Source organism: Erythrolamprus reginae, chromosome 5 (genome assembly GCF_031021105.1).
Source record: "Erythrolamprus reginae isolate rEryReg1 chromosome 5, rEryReg1.hap1, whole genome shotgun sequence".
Classification (NCBI taxonomy): Eukaryota; Metazoa; Chordata; class Lepidosauria; order Squamata; family Dipsadidae; genus Erythrolamprus; species Erythrolamprus reginae.
Window position 1 is genome coordinate 107,501,405 of NC_091954.1, and position 24,233 is coordinate 107,525,637.

The window sequence follows — 24,233 nt, forward strand, 5'->3', positions numbered from 1 at the left end:
TAACGTATCAGGACTTTTACCCCCTTTGCTAAACCGGGCATAGGCGTGGCCAGCGGGTGATACATCTGGCCCACTTGGTGCAAGTTTAAAAGCCTTATTTTAGAGGGTCGTTCAAATACTTGGAGCTTTATCTGTATCCTCAGGGTTACCTGAGCAGTGCTCCTGGTTCCCGTAGTCTGCAATTTTTTCCCCCTGTGGAAATTCATTCCTTCTCCCTCTAAAAGGATGAAAATAACCAGCTATTCTGCAAGAAATATAAACCCTTCCATTTCTCACTCTCCTGTTAGAGCTGAAAAGCTTCTTCAGAGCCAGAGTGGCACAGTGGTTAGAGTGCAGCACTGTAGGCTACTTCAGCGAATTGCTAGCTGTAGTTCAGCAGTTCAAATCTCAACACCGACTCAAGGTTGACTCAGCCTTCCATCCTTCCGAGGTGTTGTGATTGGCTTCAGGCCAGCTCCCGTGGCTGCTGATTTTGACACAGAGGAGTGGGAGATGTCTGTTTACAGAAGACCAGTCTGGCTAGAGGACAAATCAGACAGTGAACCAGAAGCAGAGACACCTCTACTTCCGCACCTCTACTTCACGGAAATTCGACTTTCGCGGGTGGTCTCGGAACATATCCCCCGCGAAAATCGAGGGAACACTGTAATGTAATTAATTTCCCGTTTACCCTTTTGCTTGCAGATGTTTCTATAGACATGCCAGATCTTCTAGACATCACTCACCTCCGAGCAACAGGCTTCCAACCAGGAGAGGAAGAACTCCCAGACATCTCTCCACCTGTGATCATTCCAGAGGACCCCAAAGGTATTGCCTACTACCATGAGGATTCCTACCTCCACACCATTCTCCACCACAACTGTTAGTTGATCTTCTTTTTTGTTCTCTTGTCATTTCGCCTGCTTTCTTGTTCGCATGGACCATCTTCCTGGATGTCAAGCTAAAACATGATCACTGAAAGTCTTGTTGGCAAGAAAAGCAGACAATGATGGAACCAAGACCTGGGTTTTTTGGTGTAAACAGAGATCCATTGGTCATGCTTGCTTTGGTGGATTTGGCGTGTTCTGTATCTGTTTTAGGTCAAAGCTGTGATTGGAGCAGGCTGGAGGTCAAGAGAAAGGGAGATCATGAGCCAAAGTTGAGGAAATCTATTCAAAGAACAATACGATTGTCCTGCATTATGGTGGTCAATTAATGTGTAAAATCACAAGAATATAGGATGGAATTCTTTGTTGGCCAAGTATGATTGGACAACACAAGGAATTTGTCTCTGGTGCATAAGCTCTCAACATACATACAAACAACAAAGTGATAGGTTTGAATAGAGTTGGAAGGGACCTTTGAGGTCTTCTAGTCCAGAAGATCATAAACCATAGTTACAATCATTGATAAAAAGTTGCAAACAACAAGTGAGAAAACATAAGATACCAATAGGAGAGGATAGTAGGAAAGATGAGAAATGAGAAGATGAAAAAGATGAGAAGATCAGTAGCAATGCAACCTATTATATGGGTAAATATCTTTAGGCCTAACACAGTATTGTGGGAAATAGTTGTTTAGCAGAGTGATGGTATGTGGGGGAGAACTGTGTTGTGTTTAGCTGTTTGGCCTGCAGTGCCCTATAGCAGCGTCCTGGAGTTGAAGCAGCTTATGTCTCGAATGTTAGAAGTCTCACCCCTCTTTCTGGCTCTTGCAGTGTACAGGTCCTTGATGGAAGGCAGCCTGGTTGCAATTATATTTTTCTGCATTAGATAATCTGTGTCTGTCTTATTTGGTTGCTGTAGCAAACCAGATAGTTGCCGAGGTACAAATGACAGACTCAGTCATTCCTCTGTAGAACTATCAAATATTTCCTGATATACTGTAGCCCCTTACCTGGAGTAGGGAAGGGGTAGAGTCATGGAAACTCTAGTAGGAGTTTGACGTAAGGTACCAGTTCAACCACTCTAAGTTAAGGAAGGTGTGTGCCATTCATGGATTATCCACAAACACAATTTTCAGGATTGGAATTCAAGCATATATACTAAGGGGAGGGGGGGTGTAGGCATTATTTTTAACTCCTCAAAAGAAAGGTTTCTGCAGAAGTGGTGTGGCCAGAAAAAGTTGGACTCAATTCTGTCTAAAGGTCAAAGTGGTTCATTTGGACTTTCTAGTATAATTTTTTTCTCCCCCTGGTTTAAGTTAAAATTCTTATCATTTCCAAAATGGAATAGGTCAGGGGTAGGCAAAGTTGGCTCTTCTATGACATGTGGACTTCAACTCCCAGAATTCCTGATCTAGCATGTTTGGCTCAGGAATTCTGGGAGTTGAAGTCCACAAGTCATAGAAGAGCCAACTTTGCCTACCCCTGGAACAGGTAATAACTCTGAAGACACCAGATTAGAATAGGACCACAAAGAACTTTTTAAAAAAAGTTATAGAGTGATCATCTTCTTTTAATGACCCCATAATCCCTTGCGGGGTGGAATTTGGGCAACTGAATGGAGTGGAGTATTTACTGGCAGATGCCCTTCCTGTTGCCAATGTGGAGGTTTTTTTCCAGCAGAGACATTCTCATTGTGCCCAGAGAGAGAAATATCTGCCTCTACCTAGGATCGAATTTACAGCCTCTTGATTGTGAGGCGAGAGCTCCATGTCTAGGCCACCGCACCCACTCTTTTAAGTTCTAGGATGGCGATTTAGTATTTACACCAAATGCAGAACTGGCCAATTTCCATTTTCCTGCCATTCCAAAATACTTTGGTCTCCCTTAATTTACTTTCTTGACTTGCAGATGGCATGATGAACCATTTCATGGAGCGTATGTATCCCATTTCTTTACGTTCAGTTTTATTTTTGTTTGAAATGGCTGAGCTTACTTGCTGTGATTTACAGAAAAGCTTTTACAGATTGCACGAGAGCTCTTCATTTAACGGTGCTCTTCTCCTTCATAACTTTTCCCCTGCCCTGGGTCTGTGTTGACATAGTTGAAGAAATCTTAAAACTCTGGAGAGAGATGTTCCCTATCTTGGATTATTTCACTTCCTTAAAGTTGGGTTTAAATATTATTTTTATTAATTTTTGCAACCAAAGATTAATCCAGTGATTCTTAACCTTTCTAATGTCATGACCCCTTAATACAATTCCTCATGTTGTGGTGACCCCCACCCATAAGTCTAGCTCCAATTCGCCCGACAGAGCTTTAAGCTGATTGGCAGGAAGGTCAGAGGGACATTTCCACTGTAAATGCCCGATTGGTCGGATTGTAAAAATATGTTCCAAGGTGCCAGAATAGAAGCTTTAGGTCCTAATACCATGGGAAATTTAGTTTTTTCCCCATGGTCTTAGGTGACCCCTGTGAAATGGTTGTTTGATTCCCAAAGAGATCCTGACCCCCAAATTGGGAACCACTGGATTAATCCAAGGGATTCGTATTTTGTTTGCCACTGCTAATCAAATGCTCCTTTGAAATTTAGATGCGATGGCAACAGCCTCTTTTATTATTTTGCTCCTCCTAACCCAAACTAATGTAAAGCAGGACAAAGAAAGACAAAGGAAGAAATAAAATGTGGTCTAGTAGTTAAGACACCATTTTAGAAATTATGGAATAGTGAATTCTGCTTTAGACGTGAAAGCTGGCTGGGTAAATTTGGACCAGCCATTCTCATACATTCTCACAGCCTGTTTCCTGACACCCAGGTGGGCCCAGAAGGCCCCAAAATCAGCTGGCCGCACCGGACCTGAAAAAATGTGCCCACCAATATGGCTTCGTGTACCACTTGTGGCCCATGTGCCATAGGTTCCCATCACGGATATAAGAGAGCTCATCTGTTTGGAACCCATATCGCATGTAAGACATTAACACCCTTGAAAATGTCCAAAGATACTTCACCAGAAGAGCCCTTCACTCCTCCACTTGAAATAGAATACCCTATGAGACTAGACTTTCAATCCTGGGCCTAGAAAGTTTAGAACTAAGACGCCTTAAACAAGATCTAAGTATTGCCCACAAGATCATATGCTGCAACGTCCTGCATGTCGGCAACTACTTCAGCTTCAACCACAACAACACAAGAGCACACAACAGATTTAAACTTAATATTAACCGCTCCAAACTTGACTGTAAAAAATATGACTTCAGCAACCAAGTTGTCAAAGCATGGAACTCATTACCGCACTCCATAGTGTCATCCCCAAACCCCCAATACTTTACTCTTAGATTATCTACGGTTGGCCTATCCAGATTCCTAAGAGGTCAGTAAGGGGCGAGTACAAGTGCACTAGAGTGCCTTCCGTTCCCTGTCCTATTGCTCTCCTATATCTCCTATATCTTTCTTCTATTCCTATATCTCTTCTTCTATTCTTTCATTGATATGTTATATTACTATACCTTCTTTTCTATTCTTTCTTAGATATATTTTACTATGAGTTTCTCCTCTATAACCTTCATCATGTATTTTACTATGTGTGTGTATATATATACAGTGATCCCTCAATTTTCGTGATCTCGTTCTTCGCGAAACGCTATATCGCGATTTTTCCACCCGATGACGTCACTCTCTTCCTTCCTTTCTCATCTTTCTTTCTCTCTCTCTTTCTCTATCTTGCTTCTTCCTCTCTCACACTCTCTTCCTCCCTCTCTCATCTCTTTCTTTCCTTCTCTCTCTTTCTCTATCTCTCCCCCTCTTGCTGGCGGGCGGCGGGTGGGTGGGCGGGCGGGTGAGCGGGGGCATCAGCGAGGAGCCGGGGTTTCCCCTTTGCGTGGGCGGCGGGGAAACCCCGATCTTCGTCTGTTCGCTGCTGCCACCGAGCAGATCAGCTGCTGGGCGGCCGCAGCAGCAGCGAGCAGACGAAGATCCGGGTTTTCCTGCCGCCCACGCAAACTCCACCATCTGCGCATGCGCGGCCATGAAAAAAGGGCGCGCATGCGCAGATGGTGTTTTTACTTCTGCAACCCTACATCGCGAAAAATCGATTATCGCGAGGGGTCTTGGAACGGAACCCTCGCGATAATCGAGGGATCACTGTATATATATATATATATACACACACACACACACACATACATACACACACCCACTAAAACCTTCATTGTGTACTGGACAAAATAAATAAATAAAAATAAATAAATAAAGATCAAAGAATCACAAGTTCATCTTTGCCTAATGAAGTTATGATGGACTTTTATTTATGACCCACTTTTGAAGTTACAATGACCATTGCATGTGTATGGCCGCACAGACATACATATATAGAGTCATTTTGAGCTTGGCAATTGACTCACCTTTAGAGCCATTTGTAACATTCCATAGTCACAGGACAATTTTTGGGTCAGCTTCTTGTAAAAATTCTGGACTCAAATTTGATCAATATCCCAGATTTAAAATCAAGTCTTGGACACTTTCCAACCTTATTCGATTGGAACATTCCCTGATTTCACAACACAGGGATTTGGCAAAAATTGAAGATAAGAGCTACAGTTTTCTCCGCTTTTCAGAATATCTACCTTTAAAAAGAAACTTTTTTCTTCACTGCTTAGCAAAAGAATATTATCAGAGACTTGCAGATGAATAGAAAGCAAGATCTTCTGAATCAATAGCCACTGCAGTGTTAAAGAGAGACTGAGAGAGGCAGAAAGGAGGAATAATATCAATTTTGGTTCATGCATTCCTATCTAGCCTTACATGAATGAGAACTAGAAACTTTAAAGGTATGAATAGAACAGAGATCAAGATTCTCTGATACTGCAGCATAATTTTGCCTTTGCGCATAAATGCCAACTCCTCTGGACGATTAATTGTATGTAAGACCCAACCATTACTTAAACCAGATGAAGATTGAGGGTGTTGCTTCAATTGATCATTTATGCTTGCTCTGACTGATGATTTCAGTGCAGGAGCTCCATCAATATGTGTGACCTTTAAAATTCAGAAACACACACACACACACACACACACAGAGCCTGGAATAGCTTAACTTTGGAAACGGTTTTGCATGGAGAACAGCCAAAGCTTTAGCCGATGTTTGTAGAGTCTAATAACCTTTGTCACTTTTGCTTTTAGGAGTGATTTGGGTCAGCACTTTCTCTCAATGCTGGCGTTGCTATTCTTCAAACCATGTGAAGACTGTCGCAAGAATTTGCACAGCTCTTCCTTTGCATGTTTAGTTCCTAGACTGATAGCAATAGCAAAAACCACTTATATACCACTTCACAGTGCTTTTGCAGCCCTCTCTCAGCGGGTTTACAGCCTATTGCCCCCAACAACCTGACTCCTCATTTTATTCCCCTTGGAAGGATGGAAGGCTGAGTCAACCTTGAGCCGGGTGAGATTCGAACTGCCAAAATTGCAGGTAGCCGGCAGTCAGCAGAAGTAGCTTGCAGTACTGCATTCTAACCACTGTGCCATCATTTTCTTTTTTTTGCAATGATCATAGCAAAAACTTAACATCTCAACTTGGTGTGCCGTTCTTGTACAAGGAATGAAAAGGAATGGCGAACTCTCCGTAATTTCTAATTTGTACCTCCATCTAATGCTGTGGTTATGATTTTTTTAAACAGCCGCAAAGCCAAGGCTATAGCATTCGTATTAAGAAACCAATTACAGGTAGTCCTCAACTTAGGACCACAACGCAGTCCAATATGTATGTCGTTGAGTGAAAAAAAATGGTTAAGCGGATTTGTCCCATTTTACGACTTTTGTTGCCGTAAGTTCAGGGTTGAAATGCTCATGGTTCACTCGTGCCTGTCGGTCGTTGGAGAGCTGGTTGCGAAGGCAGCGCTAGGCTCTGCCCACTCGCCCGGATGCCAGTATTTGGGTTCTTTTACCCCCTGCGCATACGTAAATTGTTCTGGGTAGGTGGGCGGTCACAAATGGCAGTGTCCAGGCAGGTGGGTGGAGCCTCACATTGCCTTTCTTTCTTTCTTTCTTTCTTTCTTTCTTTCTTTCTTTCTTTCTTTCTTATTTATTCATTGATTCATTGATTCATTCATTCATTCATTCATTTATTAGATTTGTATGCCGCCCCTCTCCATAGACTCGGGGTGGCTCACAACAATAACAAAGACAATGTAAGAACAAATCTAATAATTTAAAAAACACTAAAACCCCCATTATTAAAAGCAAGCATACACACAAACATACCATGTATAAACTGTATAGGGGGAGATGTCTCAGTTCCCCCATGCCTGATGGCAGAGTTGGGTCTTAAGAACTTTACGAAAGGCAAGGAGGGTGGGGGCAGTTCTGATCTCCGGGGGGAGCTGGTTCCAGAGGGTTCGGAGCTGCCACAGAGAAGACTCTTCTCCTGGGTCCCGTCAAACGGCATTGTTTAGGCGACGGAACCCGGAGAAGGCCAACTCTGTGGGACCTAACCGGTCACTGGGATCGTGCGGCAGAAGGCGGTCCTGGAGATATTCTCGTCCGATGCCATGAAGGGCTTTATAGGTCATAACCAACACTTTGTGACCGGCTCTCTGACAACACAATTCAAAGTGTTGGTAATGACCTACATGGCATTGGGCCAGATTACTTAAGGGGCTGCCTTCTGCTGCATGAATCCCAGCGGCTGGTTAGGTCCCACAGTCGGCCCTCTCCAGGTCCCATCAACCAGACAATGTCATTAGGTGGGGTCTAGGGAAAGAGCCTTCTTTGTGGGGGGGGCAGCCCTCTGGAATCAGCTCCCCCACTAGATTCGCACTGCCCCGACCCTCCTTGCCTTCCGCAAGAGTCTCAAGACTCACTTATGTCACCAGGCTTGGGGCAATTAGGTCTAGACCCCCTGGCCAATAAAGTGATCTACAATGGGGGGGGGGATTTAGTAAAACACCAGTTGTGCAAGTTCTACCACTTAAAAAGATGAGAGAGGCCTGTAATTGTCATCATAAGTAGACTTCAACCATGAGAGACAACATGAGAAAACGCATCCAGAAAATCACATTGTCTGATTTTTAATGAATTATCAGTGCCGTTGTAACTTCGAACGGTCATTACACTGAACGGTTGTAAGTCAAGGACTACCTGTGCAATGTTTTGCTGGGTCACAGTTTGATGCCCCTATTTGTGTCTTGGGGGATAAATGTAGCCGGGGTCATTGACTGGGAAGTGATGATGTCATTTTTCACCTGGAATGTCCTCTCTCTCTCTCTCAGCCCCAGATGTTGATGAATCCTCTGTGATGCAGCTGGCAGAGATGGGGTTCCCATTGGAAGCATGCCGGAAAGCCGTGTACTACACTGGCAACATGGGCGCTGAGATGGCTTTCAACTGGATCATTGCACACATGGAAGAACCAGGTCTGATGTCTATGGAGATTCTCTTTTTTTTAAAGTATTTTTTTTAGCATTTAACATTTAGCATTTAGAAACCTAGAAGATTGACGGCAGAAAAAGACCTCATGGTCCATCTAGTCTGCCCTTATACTATTTTCTGTATTTTACCTTAGGATGGATATATGTTTATCCCAGGCATGTTTAAATTCAGTTACTGTGGATTTATCTACCACGTCTGCTGGAAGTTTGTTCCAAGCATCTACTACTCTTTCAGTAAAATAATATTTTCTCACGTTGCTTTTGATCTTTCCCCCAACTAACTTCAGATTGTGTCCCCTTGTTCTTGTGTTCACTTTCCTATTAAAAACACTTCCCTCCTGGACCTTATTTAACCCTTTGACATATTTAAATGTTTCGATCATGTCCCCCATTTCCCTTCTGTCCTCCAGACTATACAGATTGAGTTCATGAAGTCTTTCCTGATACGTTTTATGCTTAAGACCTTCCACCATTCTTGTAGCCCGTCTTTGGACCCGTTCAATTTTGTCAATATCTTTTTGTAGGTGAGGTCTCCAATGTAGGTGAGACTTATGTACCGCTTCACAGTGATTTACAGCCTTCTCTAAGCAGTTTATGGAGAGTAAGCCTATTGCCCCCCATCTGGGTCTTCATTTTACCCACCTTGGAAGGCTGAGTCAACCTTGAGCCTACTGAGATTCCATCTGCCAATAATAATAATAATAATAATAAAATGAATAAATGAATACCTTCCATTTTATTCCAGATTTTGCAGAGCCTTTATCCATCCCTGGTTATGGGGGGACAGCTCTTCCCCAAACAGGAGGCTCAGTAGTTCCTGGACTGGATAATCGGCCGCCAGAAGAGATAGTAGCCATAATTTCCTCTATGGGATTTCAGCGGAATGTAGCTCTTCAGGCACTACGAGCAACAGTGAGTTTTCTGGAAAGTTCTTTGGGATTTATTGGTAGCCAAAAGGGAGATGCTTCCTCCCCCGATGATCCTTTAGCAGCAGTGGGTTACTCTCGGTTAGGCTTGGTTCCGCGAACCAATCGTGTTGGTGTCAGAAGGCTCCACCCACCCACCTGGAAGGCTCCGCCCCCAGCCATCTGCCTTGTCTGGCCCTCCAAGCCAGATAAGCTCTGTGACTGTAAATTTACCTTTGAAACACTTTGCTGGATGTGAATGAGAAGAATTCACAATAATTTAACTAAAAGGGTTTTTGGTCGGGACGTGGAGTCTGCTTCATGGTTTGCGGAATCCTATGTTAGAACAATCACCAGTCATAACCCAAAACAACAGCTCATTAATAGTGTTGGGCGAACCCAACGAGGTTCGGGTTTGGCACCCAAATTTTTAAAAAAGTTCGGGTTCGGCACCTGAACCTGACCCCGAACCTTTGCTGAACTTTCGAGTTTGGCGCTCGGGAAAGCGCCAGGAAGCGCCGCCGCCCAGCTGTCACCTTCTGGAACAGCCGGGACGCTTCCCGGGCTCTCCTGAACCCAAACCCGTACCCGTACTTTTGCCAAATCTCTGGGTTCAGCGTTCGGGAGACCGCTGAGAAGCGCCCCGGCTGTTTCTGAAGGTGACAGCTGGGCGGCGGCACTTCCCAGAACAGCCGGGGAGCTGTTGGCCGGTCGGGAGGCGCAAAAGGAGGTGGGGAATCCCACAAGGGGATTCCAGGGGCGGAGCTTTGACATCACTGAGACGTCCTTCCTGGAGTCCCCATTTCAGCCGGCCAGGAAGGAACGCTCCACCCCTGGAATCTCTTTGTGGGATTCCCCACCTCCTTTTTCACCTCCCGACTGGCCGACAGCTCCCTGGCTGTTTCGGAAGGTGACAGCTGAACCACGGTGCTTCCTGGCGCTCTCCCAAACCCGAACTTTTGCTGAACCTTTGCCAAACTTTTGCCGAACTTTTGCAAAAATTCAGGTTCGGTATACTGAACCACACAAAGTTTGCCCAACACTACTCATTAAGAGAAAATACTATGGAGCTCTGACCAGATATTGACAGCTCTTGTCTATTTTATTATTCCTTGCTATTTTGACTGGAAGAATAACAACTTGGAGCACGCATTGGAGTGGATTTTTAGTCATCCTGAAACAGAGGAAGAGACCGAAGTGGCTTCTGAGGTCATGAATATAGAAAACCATGTGAATGCTAACATCCTTGCAGAATCAGATCCAGAAGGGCCTCGGATCAAAGATGGGCCAGGAAGTAAGTTTCTCCTTGCTATGTTGCATATGTTGATCTGCCTGGTTTATTCATTTTTCCCCTTTCCATATACAGTGGTACCTCTACTTATTTAATTTGTTCTGTGACCAGGTTCTTCAGCAGAAATATTTGTAAGAAGAAGCAATTTTTCCCATAGGAATCAATGTAAAAGCAAACAATGTGTGCCATTGGGGAAACCACAGGGAGGGTGGAGGCCCTGTTTCCTCCCAGGAGATTCCTAGAGAGGCCCCAAGGACGCTTCTCTTCACCTTTTCTGGACCTGTTTCCTCTCAGGAGATTCCTAGAGAGGCCCCAAGGAGGCTTCTCTTCACCTTTTCTGGCCCTGTTTCCTCCCAGGAGATTCCTAGAGAGGCCCCAAGGAGGCTTCTCTCCACCTTTTCTGGCCCTGTTTCCTCCCAGGAGATTCCTAGAGAGGCCCCAAGGAGGCTTCTCTTCACCTTTTCTGGCCCTGTTTCCTCCCAGGAGATTCCTAGAGAGGCCCCAAGGAGGCTTCTCTCCACCTTTTCTGGCCCTGTTTCCTCCCAGGAGATTCCTAGAGAGGCCCCACGGAGGCTTCTCCCCTCCTTTTCTGGCCCTGTTTCCTCCCAGGATATTCCTAGAGAGGCCCGACGGAGGCTTCTCCCTGTCTTTTCTGGTTACAGTTTTGGAGGCTTGTGTTTGTAAGTAGAAAATGGTTCTTGAGAAGAGGCAAAAAAATCTTGAACACCCAGTTCTTATCTAGAAAAGTTCATAAGTAGAGGCGTTCTTAGGCAGAGGTACCTCTGTGCGTTGATTACGCTTATTAATTGTTTTTCTATCCATTTCAGATGCATCAAATAGAATAGCTATAAAACAAACAGCAATGGGTAAACTACTGCCCAGAGTTGCTGTATCAGTCAGATGGGCATCATATAAATTTAATAAATAATATAGGTTAGTTCTGACCAATGGGAATCTCTGTACATAATCTATTGGGATTGTGTAAAAGCTGAAGAATGATACAGGGAAGAAAATAGCGGTTTCAGGATGCCGGCAAACAAAAAACACAAGTTTTGTTTTTTAAAACTTAGATAATGTCATTTTATTTTATTTTTAATATTAGGTTATGACAGTAGGCTTTTAGACTTTTCATATGTTTTAATACACCAGTGATTTGCAAAGTTACATACCTATGAATGTATCAGTGAGCCAAACATGTACATTATATGTATAATAATAACTAAAGAACAGGGATGATTTCTAGTTTCGGTTAAATATTTGCTTAATGTCGAATTTGATTGTTGCTGTGTTGAACAATCCTTTAGAGCAGGGGTCTCCAACCTTGGTAACTTGAAGTCTGGGGGATTTCAACTCCCAGAATTCCCCAGCCAGCAAAAGCTGCTTGGGGAATTCTGGGAGTTGATGTCCTCCAGGCTTCAAGTTGCCAAGGTTGGAGACGCCTGCTTTAGATGACCCTAGTTCAGTCTTTGCCATCACTAAATGATCTCGCCTTTTTCTGAATATTCCCCAGCCAGCAAAAATGGTTAAAATAAATTGATTTACGATCAGCTACAGTATGAAGTAGCTGATCGTAAAAGTGAAAGATACACATATAGATTTTGGTATGGGGGTATATCTTTAAGGAATTGTGCTCATGCTTAAATTTGTTTGCAACATTCCCTGCTTTTTTAACCTTTATTTTTTTTAACCATCATAACTCTTGCAAGAGAATAAACCACAGGGTGGAGCTTTTAGATAGCAGTTAAAATTTGTTGAGCATCAACGAATGCAACAGCACAATCCAAGTAACCTGAGAATACAAAGTAATACTTGATGCGCCTAACTATGGAACTTTTAAGGGAGATAATGAATGTCTGAAATAAAAAAACAATATCCCGAGAGATATTGTGTGCAGTCCAGGGAAGGTTGAATATTGCTCGGGGCTATTACGCTATGTCATCTTTTCTAGGAAATAGCATTAAAGTAGATGTGATTCATGACAACCACACGCAGAATATATTCGCAGGGTTTATAAATGCTAGGGAGTTACAGTGTGCAATGCTTAATGATCTATAGCAGGGGTGTCAAACTCGATTTCATTGAAGGCCACATCAGGGCTGCGTTTGACTGTGGGATGGGTGTGGCCAGTTCAACATCACTCATGTTAGGGGTACCTGTGAGTTTGACATGCCTGCCTCACGAATCCAGCAACCGGTTAGGTCCCACAGAGTTGGCCTTCTCCGGGTCCCGTTGACTAAACAGTGTCGTTTGGTGGGACCCAGGAGAAGAGCCTTCTCTGTGGCGGCCCCGACCCTCTGGAACCAGCTCCCCCCGGAGATTAGAACTGCCCCCACCCTCCTTGCCCTTTGTAAAGTTCTTAAGACCCATCTCTGCCGTCAGGCATGGGGGAACTGAGACATCTCCCCCGGACCTATACAGTTTATACATGTTATGTTTGTGTGTATGTTTGCTTTTAATAATGGGTTTTTTAGCATTTTTTAAATTATTAGATTTGTTCTAACATTGTTCTTGTTATTGTTGTGAGCCGCCCCGAATCTACGGAGAGGGGCGGCATACAAATCTAATAAATAATAATAATAATAATAATAATAATAATAATAATAATAATAATAAATAATGCCTGATCTATAGTCATGTGAGTTTGCAATTTTCTTTTTTTTAAAAAATAGTTTATTAATTTATTGAAAAAAAGAAAAGGGTGGGTGGGGATACAGAAAATGAAAGGGATAAAAAGTGAAAAAAAAGGTTAGAAACAACATAGATAACGTATATAACTAATTGTATATCAATTGCAAACATTAAAGTATACATATTCTTGTTATATTCAAAGTTTAGAGTTGCGTGATTTCATATCTATGATATACGTTGGTTTAAGAATATGTTAGTGAGATAGTGTAGATATTAAGAGATAGATAAGCTGAGAGGGAGTTTGGATGGGGAAAGGGAAGAGGATTAGTACCTGCAATGTAGCAGGCGTATGTATTTTAACGACATATTGTTTGATTATGTGTGATGCATATATATGTTGAAGAATAATTGTGGGTTAAGTTATTAGTAGGTTATAGGTAAGTATCAAGAAAAATTAAATTCAGACAGAATATGTGATTAATGTTTGATTAATGTTTAACATTAATAGTTCGGGTTTGATTGTTATCGTTATCGATATGACTTGGTCTATTATTCTTTTCATTTCTGTCCAAAATTTTTTGGCGTATGTACATGTCCACCATAGATATGATAATAGGTTCCTTGTTTCTTTTTACACTTCCAACAGAGAGGAGATATATTTGGGTGCATGTTTGAAAGTTTGCAATTTTCAAAAACTGCCCATTGTATTCTTGAAGGTAGCTTTTTTAAGAAATCAAGTGTGAGTTGGTTAAGGAATTGTTGCTAGAGGAAGGTGGGCAAGATTTCTGGACTGTCTTCATCATACCTTTGCTCATCATACCCTGATGTTTTCTTGGACAGGATATGAACTCTTTGGCTTCATCAGTCACATGGGAACATCCACCATGAGCGGCCATTATGTTTGTCATCTTAAAAAGGAAGGAAGGTAATACAGCATGGCATTACTCGTTGGGTTACAATGGTTAGGTAGTGCCCAAAGTTGGACAAATATTTTGAGATTGATGCTTCTATGGAAACCCAAAACCCTGTGGTGTGATTCAAATAATTTCTCTGCCCTAATGATTTTTTCCAACAACATGTTCACAAAACTGCTTAGGAAGTTAGCAACTGGTCCTCTCTGGCTTTTTCCAAAAGGCCACTGGACTTGGGTTTTTTCCCCCTTGAAGGCGTTTCGAGGATGGAAGGATTCATAAATTCCCTTCAAGTAGACTCAACAACTCTCAGAAAGAATGCTAATGAGAAGGTGACTGCAAGCAATGTAAATCTTTTCATCCTCCACCATTCAGTCAGAGCTAATGAAGCTTCTTTGAATGAGAAGCGAAATTTCTCAAGGAAAGAACTGTCCAGATACTTTTTGATAAAGCATTTTGGGAATAACCATGACCTGGATGACTGAGAATCTCCATAGGCTTCTATGGAAACCAACCATGTCAGAAAATTCCATTGCTAACATCCATGAATGGATGGATGGAAAATAACAAATAATAATAACAACAACAGAGTTGGAAGGGACCTTGGAGGTCTTCTACTAAAAACTTCCAGTGTTGGGGCATTCACAACTTCTGGAGGCAAGCTGTTCCATTGATTAATTGTTCTGACCGTCAGGAAATTTCTTCTTAGTTCTAAGTCACTTCTCTCCTTGTTTAGTTTCCACCCATTGCTTCTTGTTCTACTCTCAGGTGCTTTGGAGAACAGGTTGACTCCTTCTTTGTGGCAACCCCTGAGATATTGGAACACTGCTATCATGTCCCCCCTGGTCCTTCTTTTCATTAAACTAGCCATACCCAGTTCCTGCAAACATTCTTCATATGTTTTAGCCTCCAGTCCCATAATCATCTTTGTTGTTCTACTCAGCACTTTTTCTAGAGTCTCAATATCCTTTTTTGTATCATGATGACCAAAACTGGATACAGGATTCCAAGTGTGGCCTTACCAAGGCCTTATAAAGTGGTATTGACACTTCACGTGATCTTGATTCTAGCCCTCCATTAATGCAGCCTAGAACTGTGTTGGCTTTTTTGGCAGGTGCTGCACACTGCTGGCTCATATTTAAATGGTCGTCCACTAGGACTCCAAGATCCCTCTCACAGTTATTACTGTTGAGAAATATCTGTTGACCTTCTGCTGCACAAATCCCAGCAACCAGTAAGGTCCCACAGAGTAGGTCTTCTCCGGGTCCCGTCAACTAAACAATGCCGCTTGGCGGGGGACCCAGGGGAAGAGCCTTCTCTGTAGCGGCCCCGGCCCTCTGGAACCAACTCCCCCCAGAGATTAGAATTTCCCCCACCCTCCTTGCCTTTCGTAAGCTACTTAAAACCTACCTCTGCCACCAGGCATGGGGGAATTGAGATACCCTTTCCCCCTAGGCCTTTACAATTTTATGCATGGTATGTCTGTATGTCTGTTTGGTTTTTATTATAATGGGTTTTTAATTGTTTTTAGTATTGGATTATTATTATATGCTGTCTTATTATTGCTGTTAGCCGCCCCGAGTCTCTGGAGAGGGGCGGCATTCAAATCCAATGAATAAATAAATAAATAAAATAAATAAATGTATCACCTATACTGTACCTGTGGCTTCTATTTTTCTTGCCTAAATGTAGGCAAGATGAATGGATGGATAGATGGATGGATGGATGAGGCTGACTTCCATATCAGCAGTGGTTTTGGATGAGGATTAAGAGCCTACCACAGATTCTTTTAAATGTTGGAAGCAGTCAGACTGAAGCTTGTTCATTATCCTAATTCTCCAGATAAGAAAAATCAATATACGGGCTTAATGAAGTAAGATGGCGGTGATAGTAATAGTGGTGTCAGCGGTTGTAAGTTTTGCTTGTCTGTTTCATTCAATTTCATGATGCTCACTGCACTTTCTTCTTCTTTCTCCTTTTCAGGTGGGTCATCTACAACGACCATAAAGTTTGTGCCTCCGAGCAGCCACCCGTAGAGCTAGGATATATTTACTTCTATCACAGGATACCAAGTTAGACCTCACTATGTTCTCTGGCCTTTAAAAAGCCATAAGCCTTTTTATTCTGCCAAAAAATGTGTTTCATGTAAGCAAAGCCTTTGGACTGCCAAAAAGAAAAAAGAAAAGCAAGAAGGAAAAATATTTGGTCCTATTTATAGCTTAAATCAGAATGATTCAATTGATGCCTTCTTAAACCTTTAGAGGAGAGTTTTCTGTTAAATGATGGTGCATTGTAGGGCTTAAAAGTTTGTCTACATTTTGTGGAGACCTTAAGACTGTTCTGAACCACTAGAAGAGGTCGCAGCAAACATCCAGAAAACACAAAACTGTTCCCACACTGAGAAGAACCTGCCATCTTCGTTTTAATCCTAAAGGACTGATGGTAGTTGAGCAGTTGCTTTGAACTAGGAATTCACCACTATGCTGGCTATTTGCTAGCATGAAAAGTTGCTTATCTGGAGCCCAAAATCTCTGATTAAAAAGGAAACAAAAACAAAAGTGAGACCCCAGAATATTTTGCAGACGTCAGAGCTTGAAATTAAACCTAATTATTGAAGCCAAGGTGACTTGTATTGTGTTCCAATACAGTCTGAATGTTCTTTTTTTTTCATTTGGGATTTGATCACACACCATGATTTTTTAAAAAATTTCTGCACCGAATGTTTGATGGTCCTAAAGTTTCCCTGCAAGAAAGTGACCACGTCATCTACTTCAATGAATCAGCATAAGCACATTTGCATTTATATAGCTGTAGAACGGTGTCCCTACCACCACCCTGCACAATTGTTTATGTGGGTCTGTGGATCCATAAACATCACTACGGCTATTTTTCTGTTTTCTGTTATGAATTGCAAATAAAGTTGTAAACATGCATCATAGAAATGCATGGGAAATGGCTCTCAATATTATCTTGTGATGGGGATAAGCAGTTGGTCGTCCTCACTGGATGAACTTACTTACTTATTTATTTATTTATTTATTCATTCATTCATTCATTCATTCATTCATTCATTCATTCATTCATTCATTTATTTATGGGCGGCTCACAGTAAGACACAACAATTAATAACAAATCCAAATAACTTTAAAGTATTTTTTAAAAACCCATTTCTCTAACAAACACACACACAAACATACCATGCATAAATTGTACATGCCCGGGGGAGGTGTTTCAGTTCCCCCATGCCTGACGACAAAGGTGGGTTTTAAGGAGTTTACGGAAGGCAGGGAGAGTAGGGGCAGTTCTAATCTCTGGGGGGAGTTGGCTCTTCCCCTGGGGCCCGCCAACCGACATTGTTTAGTTGACGGGACCCGGAGAAGGCCCACTTTGTGGGACCTAATCGGTCGCTGGGATTCATGCGGCAGAAGGCGGTCTCGGAGATATCCTGGTCCAGTGCCATGAAGGGCTTTAAAGGTCATAACCAACACTTTGAATTGTGACCAAAAATTGATCGGCAGCCAATGCAGACTGCGGAGTGATGGTGAAACATGGGCATAGCTAGGTAAGCCCATGACCGCTCTCGCAGCTGCATTCTGCACGATCTGAAGTTTCCGAACACTTTTCAAAGGTAGCCCCATGTAGAGAGCATTACAGTAGTTGAACGTCGAGGTGATGAGGGCATGAGTGACTGTGAGCAATGAGTCCCGGTCCAGATAGGGCCGCAACTGGTGCACCAGGCGAACCTGGGCAAACGCCCCCCTCACCACAGCTGAAAGATGGTTCTCTAATGTGAGCTTACTTACTTACTTACTTAGTTATTTAGTTACTTGCTTACTTACTTACTTACTTACTTACTTACTTACTTACTTACTTAGTTACTTAGTTACTTACTTACTTACTTACTTACTTACTTACCTACTTACTTACTTACTTACTTACTTACTTACTTACTTAATTTGACTTCTATGCCATCCAATCCTGAAGGACTCAGGCGGCTTACAACAATATAAAATTACATATACAGTTACAAAACAATAATAAATAAGTCAAGAAATCTAAAACCTTAATTAAAAGTTATAATAGGGGCTCAACAACACACGTTCATATCATTCACGCAGAGTCATATTCATACAGGTGGTCAGTTGGTTTATAAAAGCAAAACACGTTTATTTATACGTTAATACCAGGGGTAAAACAAAGAAACAAAACTTTAACACGGCCTGTAATACAAGAGGGACTGACGTACAGAAACCCAAGGACAAAACAGAAGAGGGAAAAGATATTACCCACCCACCCCCAAGGCAAAGTGCTGCTGCCTGGGAAGGACGTCAAGTATCCTGGTTCTTCAAGTTGTTATTATTATTATTATTATTATTATTATTATTATTATTATTATTATTATTAATTAGATTTGTATGCCGCCCCTCTCTGTAGACTCGGTGTTTCTGGTAGGATTCGTGGAGGCGTCTTTTGTAGGCTGCTTGGTTCTTCCAGAGTTCGGCAGCCTCTGTGTTCAAAGGACTTTCCACATTCGGCTCTCCCAGCAGGCTCTGGATGGAGAGCAGGATGGTCCAGACGTCGTAGAGGGCTGACCACTTGTCCTTGAGAATGTCCAGGCAGATGTTGCCCTGAAGGTCCACGTTGGGGTGGTAGCAGGGGGTGAGGAGCCGGACAGTGGGGGCGTTGTAGCGGTAACCGCTGGGGAATTCCAAGGACAGCTTGTATCTCAAGTCCTCATAGACCATCCCAGGCATGCTGGTGATGGTCCCGATCCTCTTGAAGAGGTTGTCCAACTCCGGTAAGGCGGAGATGCCGGGGCCTCTCCGTTGGTGTTAATTTAGGGTCCCCAAGCCTGCTGGCACAGCCAGGTATTCATGGCCTTATGAAAAACCAGCAGGGTGGGAGCAGTAGGAACCAATTTATACAGCATTACAGCTTCTTCAGAGCACACTTCTCATGAACAGCAACAGAACACAGCTAACAGTGAACAGCGAGCAGAGAGACACAGAAAAGAGTTCTTGCTTAGTTGAATACTTTTCACATAATTACTAGGTTGCTGCATGCTCAGCTGCCTCAGAATGACTCAGCATTCTTACCTGAGGCCTACTTTCTGCATTATGATATTACCCAGGGATTTTAATCTGACATAGGGCAACGCCTTGCTCTAAAATCCCTTATTTTATGATAAAACAAACTCTATCCAAGTTTGGTTATTTATCCAGGTCTGAGAAGCACTCAGGTATATTGTCTTGATATCAGGACTAAGATCTTTTAATAATTTCATTCTTCAGTGGAAATTATTGGTTAGTAAAAGTGCTGACCACTTGATTTTTCCTCTTTTTCATTTTAAACACAGATTGTGCTGGCTCACCGGTAGTTTGCAATGAAGTCAGTCTACCGGCTGTTCCACGTGGCTGCATTTTGGAGACTTGTGGTTGTTGTTTTTTTTTAAACCCTCTCTTCTCGAACATTTTAATAGCTTTTCTGGACTTTGATTGTTTGCATAAATCATAGGCCTGAGAAGCATTATCATTTCCTGAATCATTTGTTCATTGAGGACTTTACAATGGCATGTAAAATCATTTCTAATAATTGGAAAAGAAACTCAAATCCAAGGGCAAGTCACCTGGATTAAAACAGTGGGAAATTATGATGGATGGATGGATGAACAAATTTACGTTAAAACACATTTATACATGTATCCCCATCTCATATGGAAAGGCAGTTATTAAAGTTCCTTATGTTTGAGGTTCTATATTCTGCAGTTTAAGGGCTTGTATCCAGAACCCTACAAGACAAGGCATAATAATACTACCGTACAGGGAGTGGACAAAAAGATGGAAACACTTGACTTTTTGGCATCATAATGTTTGAACATGTTCAAGTCAATCAAAACTTGACATATTTTAATGTTGTTGTTTTTTAAATTCTGTTATTTGATATGTTTTTTAAACTACCTTTTTTTAAAACAGAAATTTAAGGAAATGGGTTATAACCTTCTAGAAATGGCAGACCTCTCAGACTTTCAAAGAGGCCAAATTGTTGGTGCTCGAATGGCAGGCGCTAGTGTAACAGAAAGTGCCCGAATGTTTGGCGTTTCAAGAGGTAATGTCTCAAAAGTAATGACTGCTTTTGAAAGAGAAGGGAAAACATCCTTAGCCAAGCACAGGTCAGGTCGAAAGTCGAAGTTGTCTGAGAGAGACCGTCGGACTCTAAAGCGAATTGTTAGAGCGGATCGCAAGACCACAGCTCCTAAAATCACTGCAGAGCTCAATAGACACGTACAGAACCCAGTTTCCACAAAAACTGTTCGAAGGGAGCTTCACAAATCTGGATTCCATGGAAGAGCTGCAAGGTTTTTCCATTTTTTTGTCCACCCCCTGTATATTACCTTTATAAATAGTCCGAGTCTTCGGAGAGGGGCGGCATACAAATCTAAGTAATAAAATAAATAAATAAATAAATAAATAAATAAATAAATAAATAAATAATGATGCCCTAAAATAACCTTAAGTATGGACTTCAACTCCCAGAATTCCCTGGCCAGCAGGCTGACCAGGAAATTTTAGGAATTGAAGTCTGCACATCTTAAAAGTTACCAAGGTTGAGAAACCCTACTTTAAGGAGTAACTTCTGATTTTGATCTCCTTCCAACTCAATGTGGTATCTCCTGCTATTTCTTTATAGTCATCCTGGCATACTGATCTGGGCTGCTCCAGTGGTAGATTTGGGAGTTTTCAACACAAGTTTGACCTTCTGTATCTTTATACTTAGCCAGAGAGGCAATTGGATTTTTTTTTCTTATTTTGATCCTTTCTCCAATCTGACTTATTTTTTCATTTTTCCAAATTTATCCTGAAAGATTATCCTTAGGAATTAGGAAAGAGAGAAATAGTTGGACAGTTCAAGACATAATTCTAGAAGGGGCTACTTATGAACCATAAGTCAGTAGGGGCAAAACAGTCAAACTGTTTTACTAGCACCTGGGACAATAATCAATAATCAAAATGGTCTAGAAGTCAAAATGTAATCATTTCAAGTCCTGGCTGGCTTTCCCATGAGCCAAAATGAGAAAATAGAATAGAATTCTTTATTCTTTATTGACCAAGTGTTATTGGACACACAAGGGATCGTTTTGTCTTTGGTGCATATGATCTCAATCTACATAAAAGAAAAGATACATTTGTCAAGAATCATGAGGTTCAACACAATGATTGTCATAAGGTACAAATAAAAACAAGGAAACAATATTAATATAAATTGTAAGAATACCTAAATAAAGGTCAAAGACAAGAACTCACTAGCAAAGAATTTGTACGCCCAGAAGTTCTTCTAAAAAGTTAAGATTCACAATGCAACCATAACCAGAAATGGAGATTAGCAAACTATAGGTTGCAAATTACAACAGTTCGTTTAGTGATCATTTGAAGTTACAAACGATCAAACAAGGCACTGGAAAAAAAGGAGCGACCATGATTTACACTTGAGATAATTGTTTCCTCTTCATGGTCATATGATTTACATTTAGATGCTTTATGACAATTGCAGTATCCCATGGTCATGTGATTCCCCTTAAGAGTTGCAGTGGCACAGTGGTTAGAGTACAGTACTACAGGATACTTCTGCTGATCACCAGCTGCCAGCAGTTTGGCAGATCAAATCTCACCAGGCTCAAGGTTGACTCAGCCTTCCATCCTTCCGAGGTGGGTAACATGATTGTTGGGGGCAATATGCTGATTCTGTAAACCACCCAGAGCGGGCTGTAAATCACTATGAAGCGGTATATAAATGTAAGTGCTATTGCTATATTTGTGACAAGCAAAGTCAATTTGTGTGTCATAAGCCAGATTCATTTAACAATGTGTTTCTAATTTAACAACTGCATGGATCCATTTCACAAATGTAGCCAAAATATTTGTAAAATGGGGCAAAACTCACTTAACAAATTTCTCACTGAGCAACATGCATTTTGGGTTCAACTGTGGTCATAAGTTGAGGACTACTTGTATTAGGCATTACTTTCAAGAACGCGGCATTCCTGTACTTTGATCCCAAAGGTTGCTACTACAGCCTTTAGCATCAAACTACTACTACTACTCTTTCTTAGTTGGGGGAAAGATCAAAAGCAACATGAGAAAATAGTATTTTACTGAAAGAGTAGTAGATCCTTGGAACAAACTTCCAGCAGACGTGGTTGGTAAATCCACAGTAATTGAATTTAAACATGCCTGGGATAAACATATATCAATTGTAAGATAAAATACAGGAAATAGTATAAGGGCAGACTACATGGACCATGAGTTCTTTTTCTGCCGTCAGTCTTCTATGTTTCTATACTACTCAAAAATAAAAACAAATAAAAATAAATAAAGGGAGCACTCAAATAACACATCCTAGATCTGAATGAATGAAATATTCTCATTGAATACTTTGTTCTGTACAAAGTTGAATGGGCACAACAGCATGTGAAATTGATTGTCAATCAATGTTGCTTCCTAAGTGCACAGTTTGATTTCACAGAAGTTTGATTTACTTGGAGTTATATTGTGTTGCTTAAGTGTTCCCTTTATTTTTTGAGCAGTGTACGTTCTTGATTTAGCAGCCACAACTGAGACCAAAATCTGTTGTTAAGCAGGGCAGTTGTCAAGTTGGTTTTGTCCCATTTTAAGACCTTTCTCGCCACAGTTGTTAAGAGAATCATTTGCAGTGGTTTGAGCTAGAAAGCAACCAAGCTTGGAGAGCACCAAACACCCCTGAAAGCATTATAAGGTTGAAATTAGTTTTTCCAACTGCAGTACCAAAGAGCTGTTTCAAATGCAGATGGCTTCTGGTAAGGTTGGAACCGCTTATTTCAAAGATAATGTTTCTTTCTTTCTTTCTTTCTTTCTTTCTTTCTTTCTTTCTTTCTTTCTTTCTTTCTTTCTTCTCCTTCTTTCTTTCTCTTTCTTTCTTTTTTCTTTCCTTCCTTCCTTCCTTTCTTCCTTCCTTCTTTCTTTCTTTCTCTTTCTTTCTTTTTCTTTCCTTCTTTCTTTTTTTCTTTCTTTCTCTTATATACCACCCCTCTCTGTGGACTTGGGATGGCTTACAACATTTCAATAAAAAAGATACAATATATAAAACACTTCTAATCCAATTAACAGAAATAATTAATTTAAAATTTATCTTAAAAAAACCTAAACATTTAAAAAAAATCAAACATTCACATGCATGCTACTACATCCAACACATTCACTGGGCAGAGGTCTACTGACCCCAAGCCTGACGGCATAAATGCGTTTTCAAATTCTTACCAATGGCAAGGAGGGTGGGGGCAGTGCGAATCTCTGGGGGGAGTGTTTTGAATGCAAAACATTTAGTCAGGGCAGCTTTGCTGCCAACTGATTTTTTTTCTTCTTCTTAGAACATCAGATGTTATTGGTTTTATTCAAAACGAGCCAGACTTTTAAAAAATATTTATGCTGAAATATTATTCTGAAAGGCAGGAAGGTTAATTTGATTTTGTGTAGAAAAAAAGTCCTGAAGGAATTATCTGCAAAACCCATGGGATAATGAAATTATGATCCTGCTAGACTCTTTTCTGGGATAATGATTTCAAAGAGCCTGGTTTAATCTATATATTTGGCTAAAAAGTTATAGAGTGCAGCATTGATTTAACTACCCATTTAGGGGAAACGGGTGTTAGCTAAATGCAAACTTCTGTCAAACTTCAATGTTGATAATTAATGTAATTACATTGTTTTCATCATTAGTGTCAATTGTGTCCATTTTCATCATTTATGATACCCGGAGGGCCTAAATTGACACAAAAGATGTTAATTGTATAATTATGCAAATGATGGAAATAGAGTATGAATTACATCAGTAGGACAAAGAACTCAACTTTAGAGGGGAAACTGAACTTAGTCCTTTACTCCAAATAAATTTGGTTGTCCTCTTCAAAATTTGCTAAATGGGACTTTATTAAATAGAAGTTTTAAGGTGTTTTTTTTAAAAAAGAAGTCTTTAGTTTATTTCAGAGAGATTTTGTTTGGAGAAAAACAAATCCTTATCTTATTGGGTGATTCTTCAGGATGACAAATCAAAGTTAAATAGTTATTGGTCATAGCAAACACTTCTTCCTTATCAATTTTAACTGCATGGAGTTAAATTGAATTAGTTTTGCTTTCCAAAAATGTGACAATGTTTTGGGATGGTTGTGATAATGTATTTCA

General features: G+C 41.2%; 1 protein-coding gene across 1 annotated transcript in view; it reads left to right on the forward strand.

Annotated features, from left to right (window-relative positions):
- USP13 (ubiquitin specific peptidase 13) overlaps positions 1 to 16,207 on the forward strand; it is a 106,631-nt gene extending 90,424 nt beyond the window's left edge. Inside the window, exons 15-20 of the mRNA XM_070753674.1 lie at positions 685 to 807; positions 8,129 to 8,272; positions 9,033 to 9,199; positions 10,324 to 10,486; positions 13,952 to 14,036; positions 16,006 to 16,207. Coding sequence (XP_070609775.1) covers positions 685 to 807; positions 8,129 to 8,272; positions 9,033 to 9,199; positions 10,324 to 10,486; positions 13,952 to 14,036; positions 16,006 to 16,099 — 776 coding nt within the window. The 3' untranslated portion in view covers positions 16,100 to 16,207. The remainder of the gene's footprint in view (positions 1 to 684; positions 808 to 8,128; positions 8,273 to 9,032; positions 9,200 to 10,323; positions 10,487 to 13,951; positions 14,037 to 16,005) is intronic.
- The last annotated feature ends 8,026 nt before the right edge of the window (positions 16,208 to 24,233 follow it).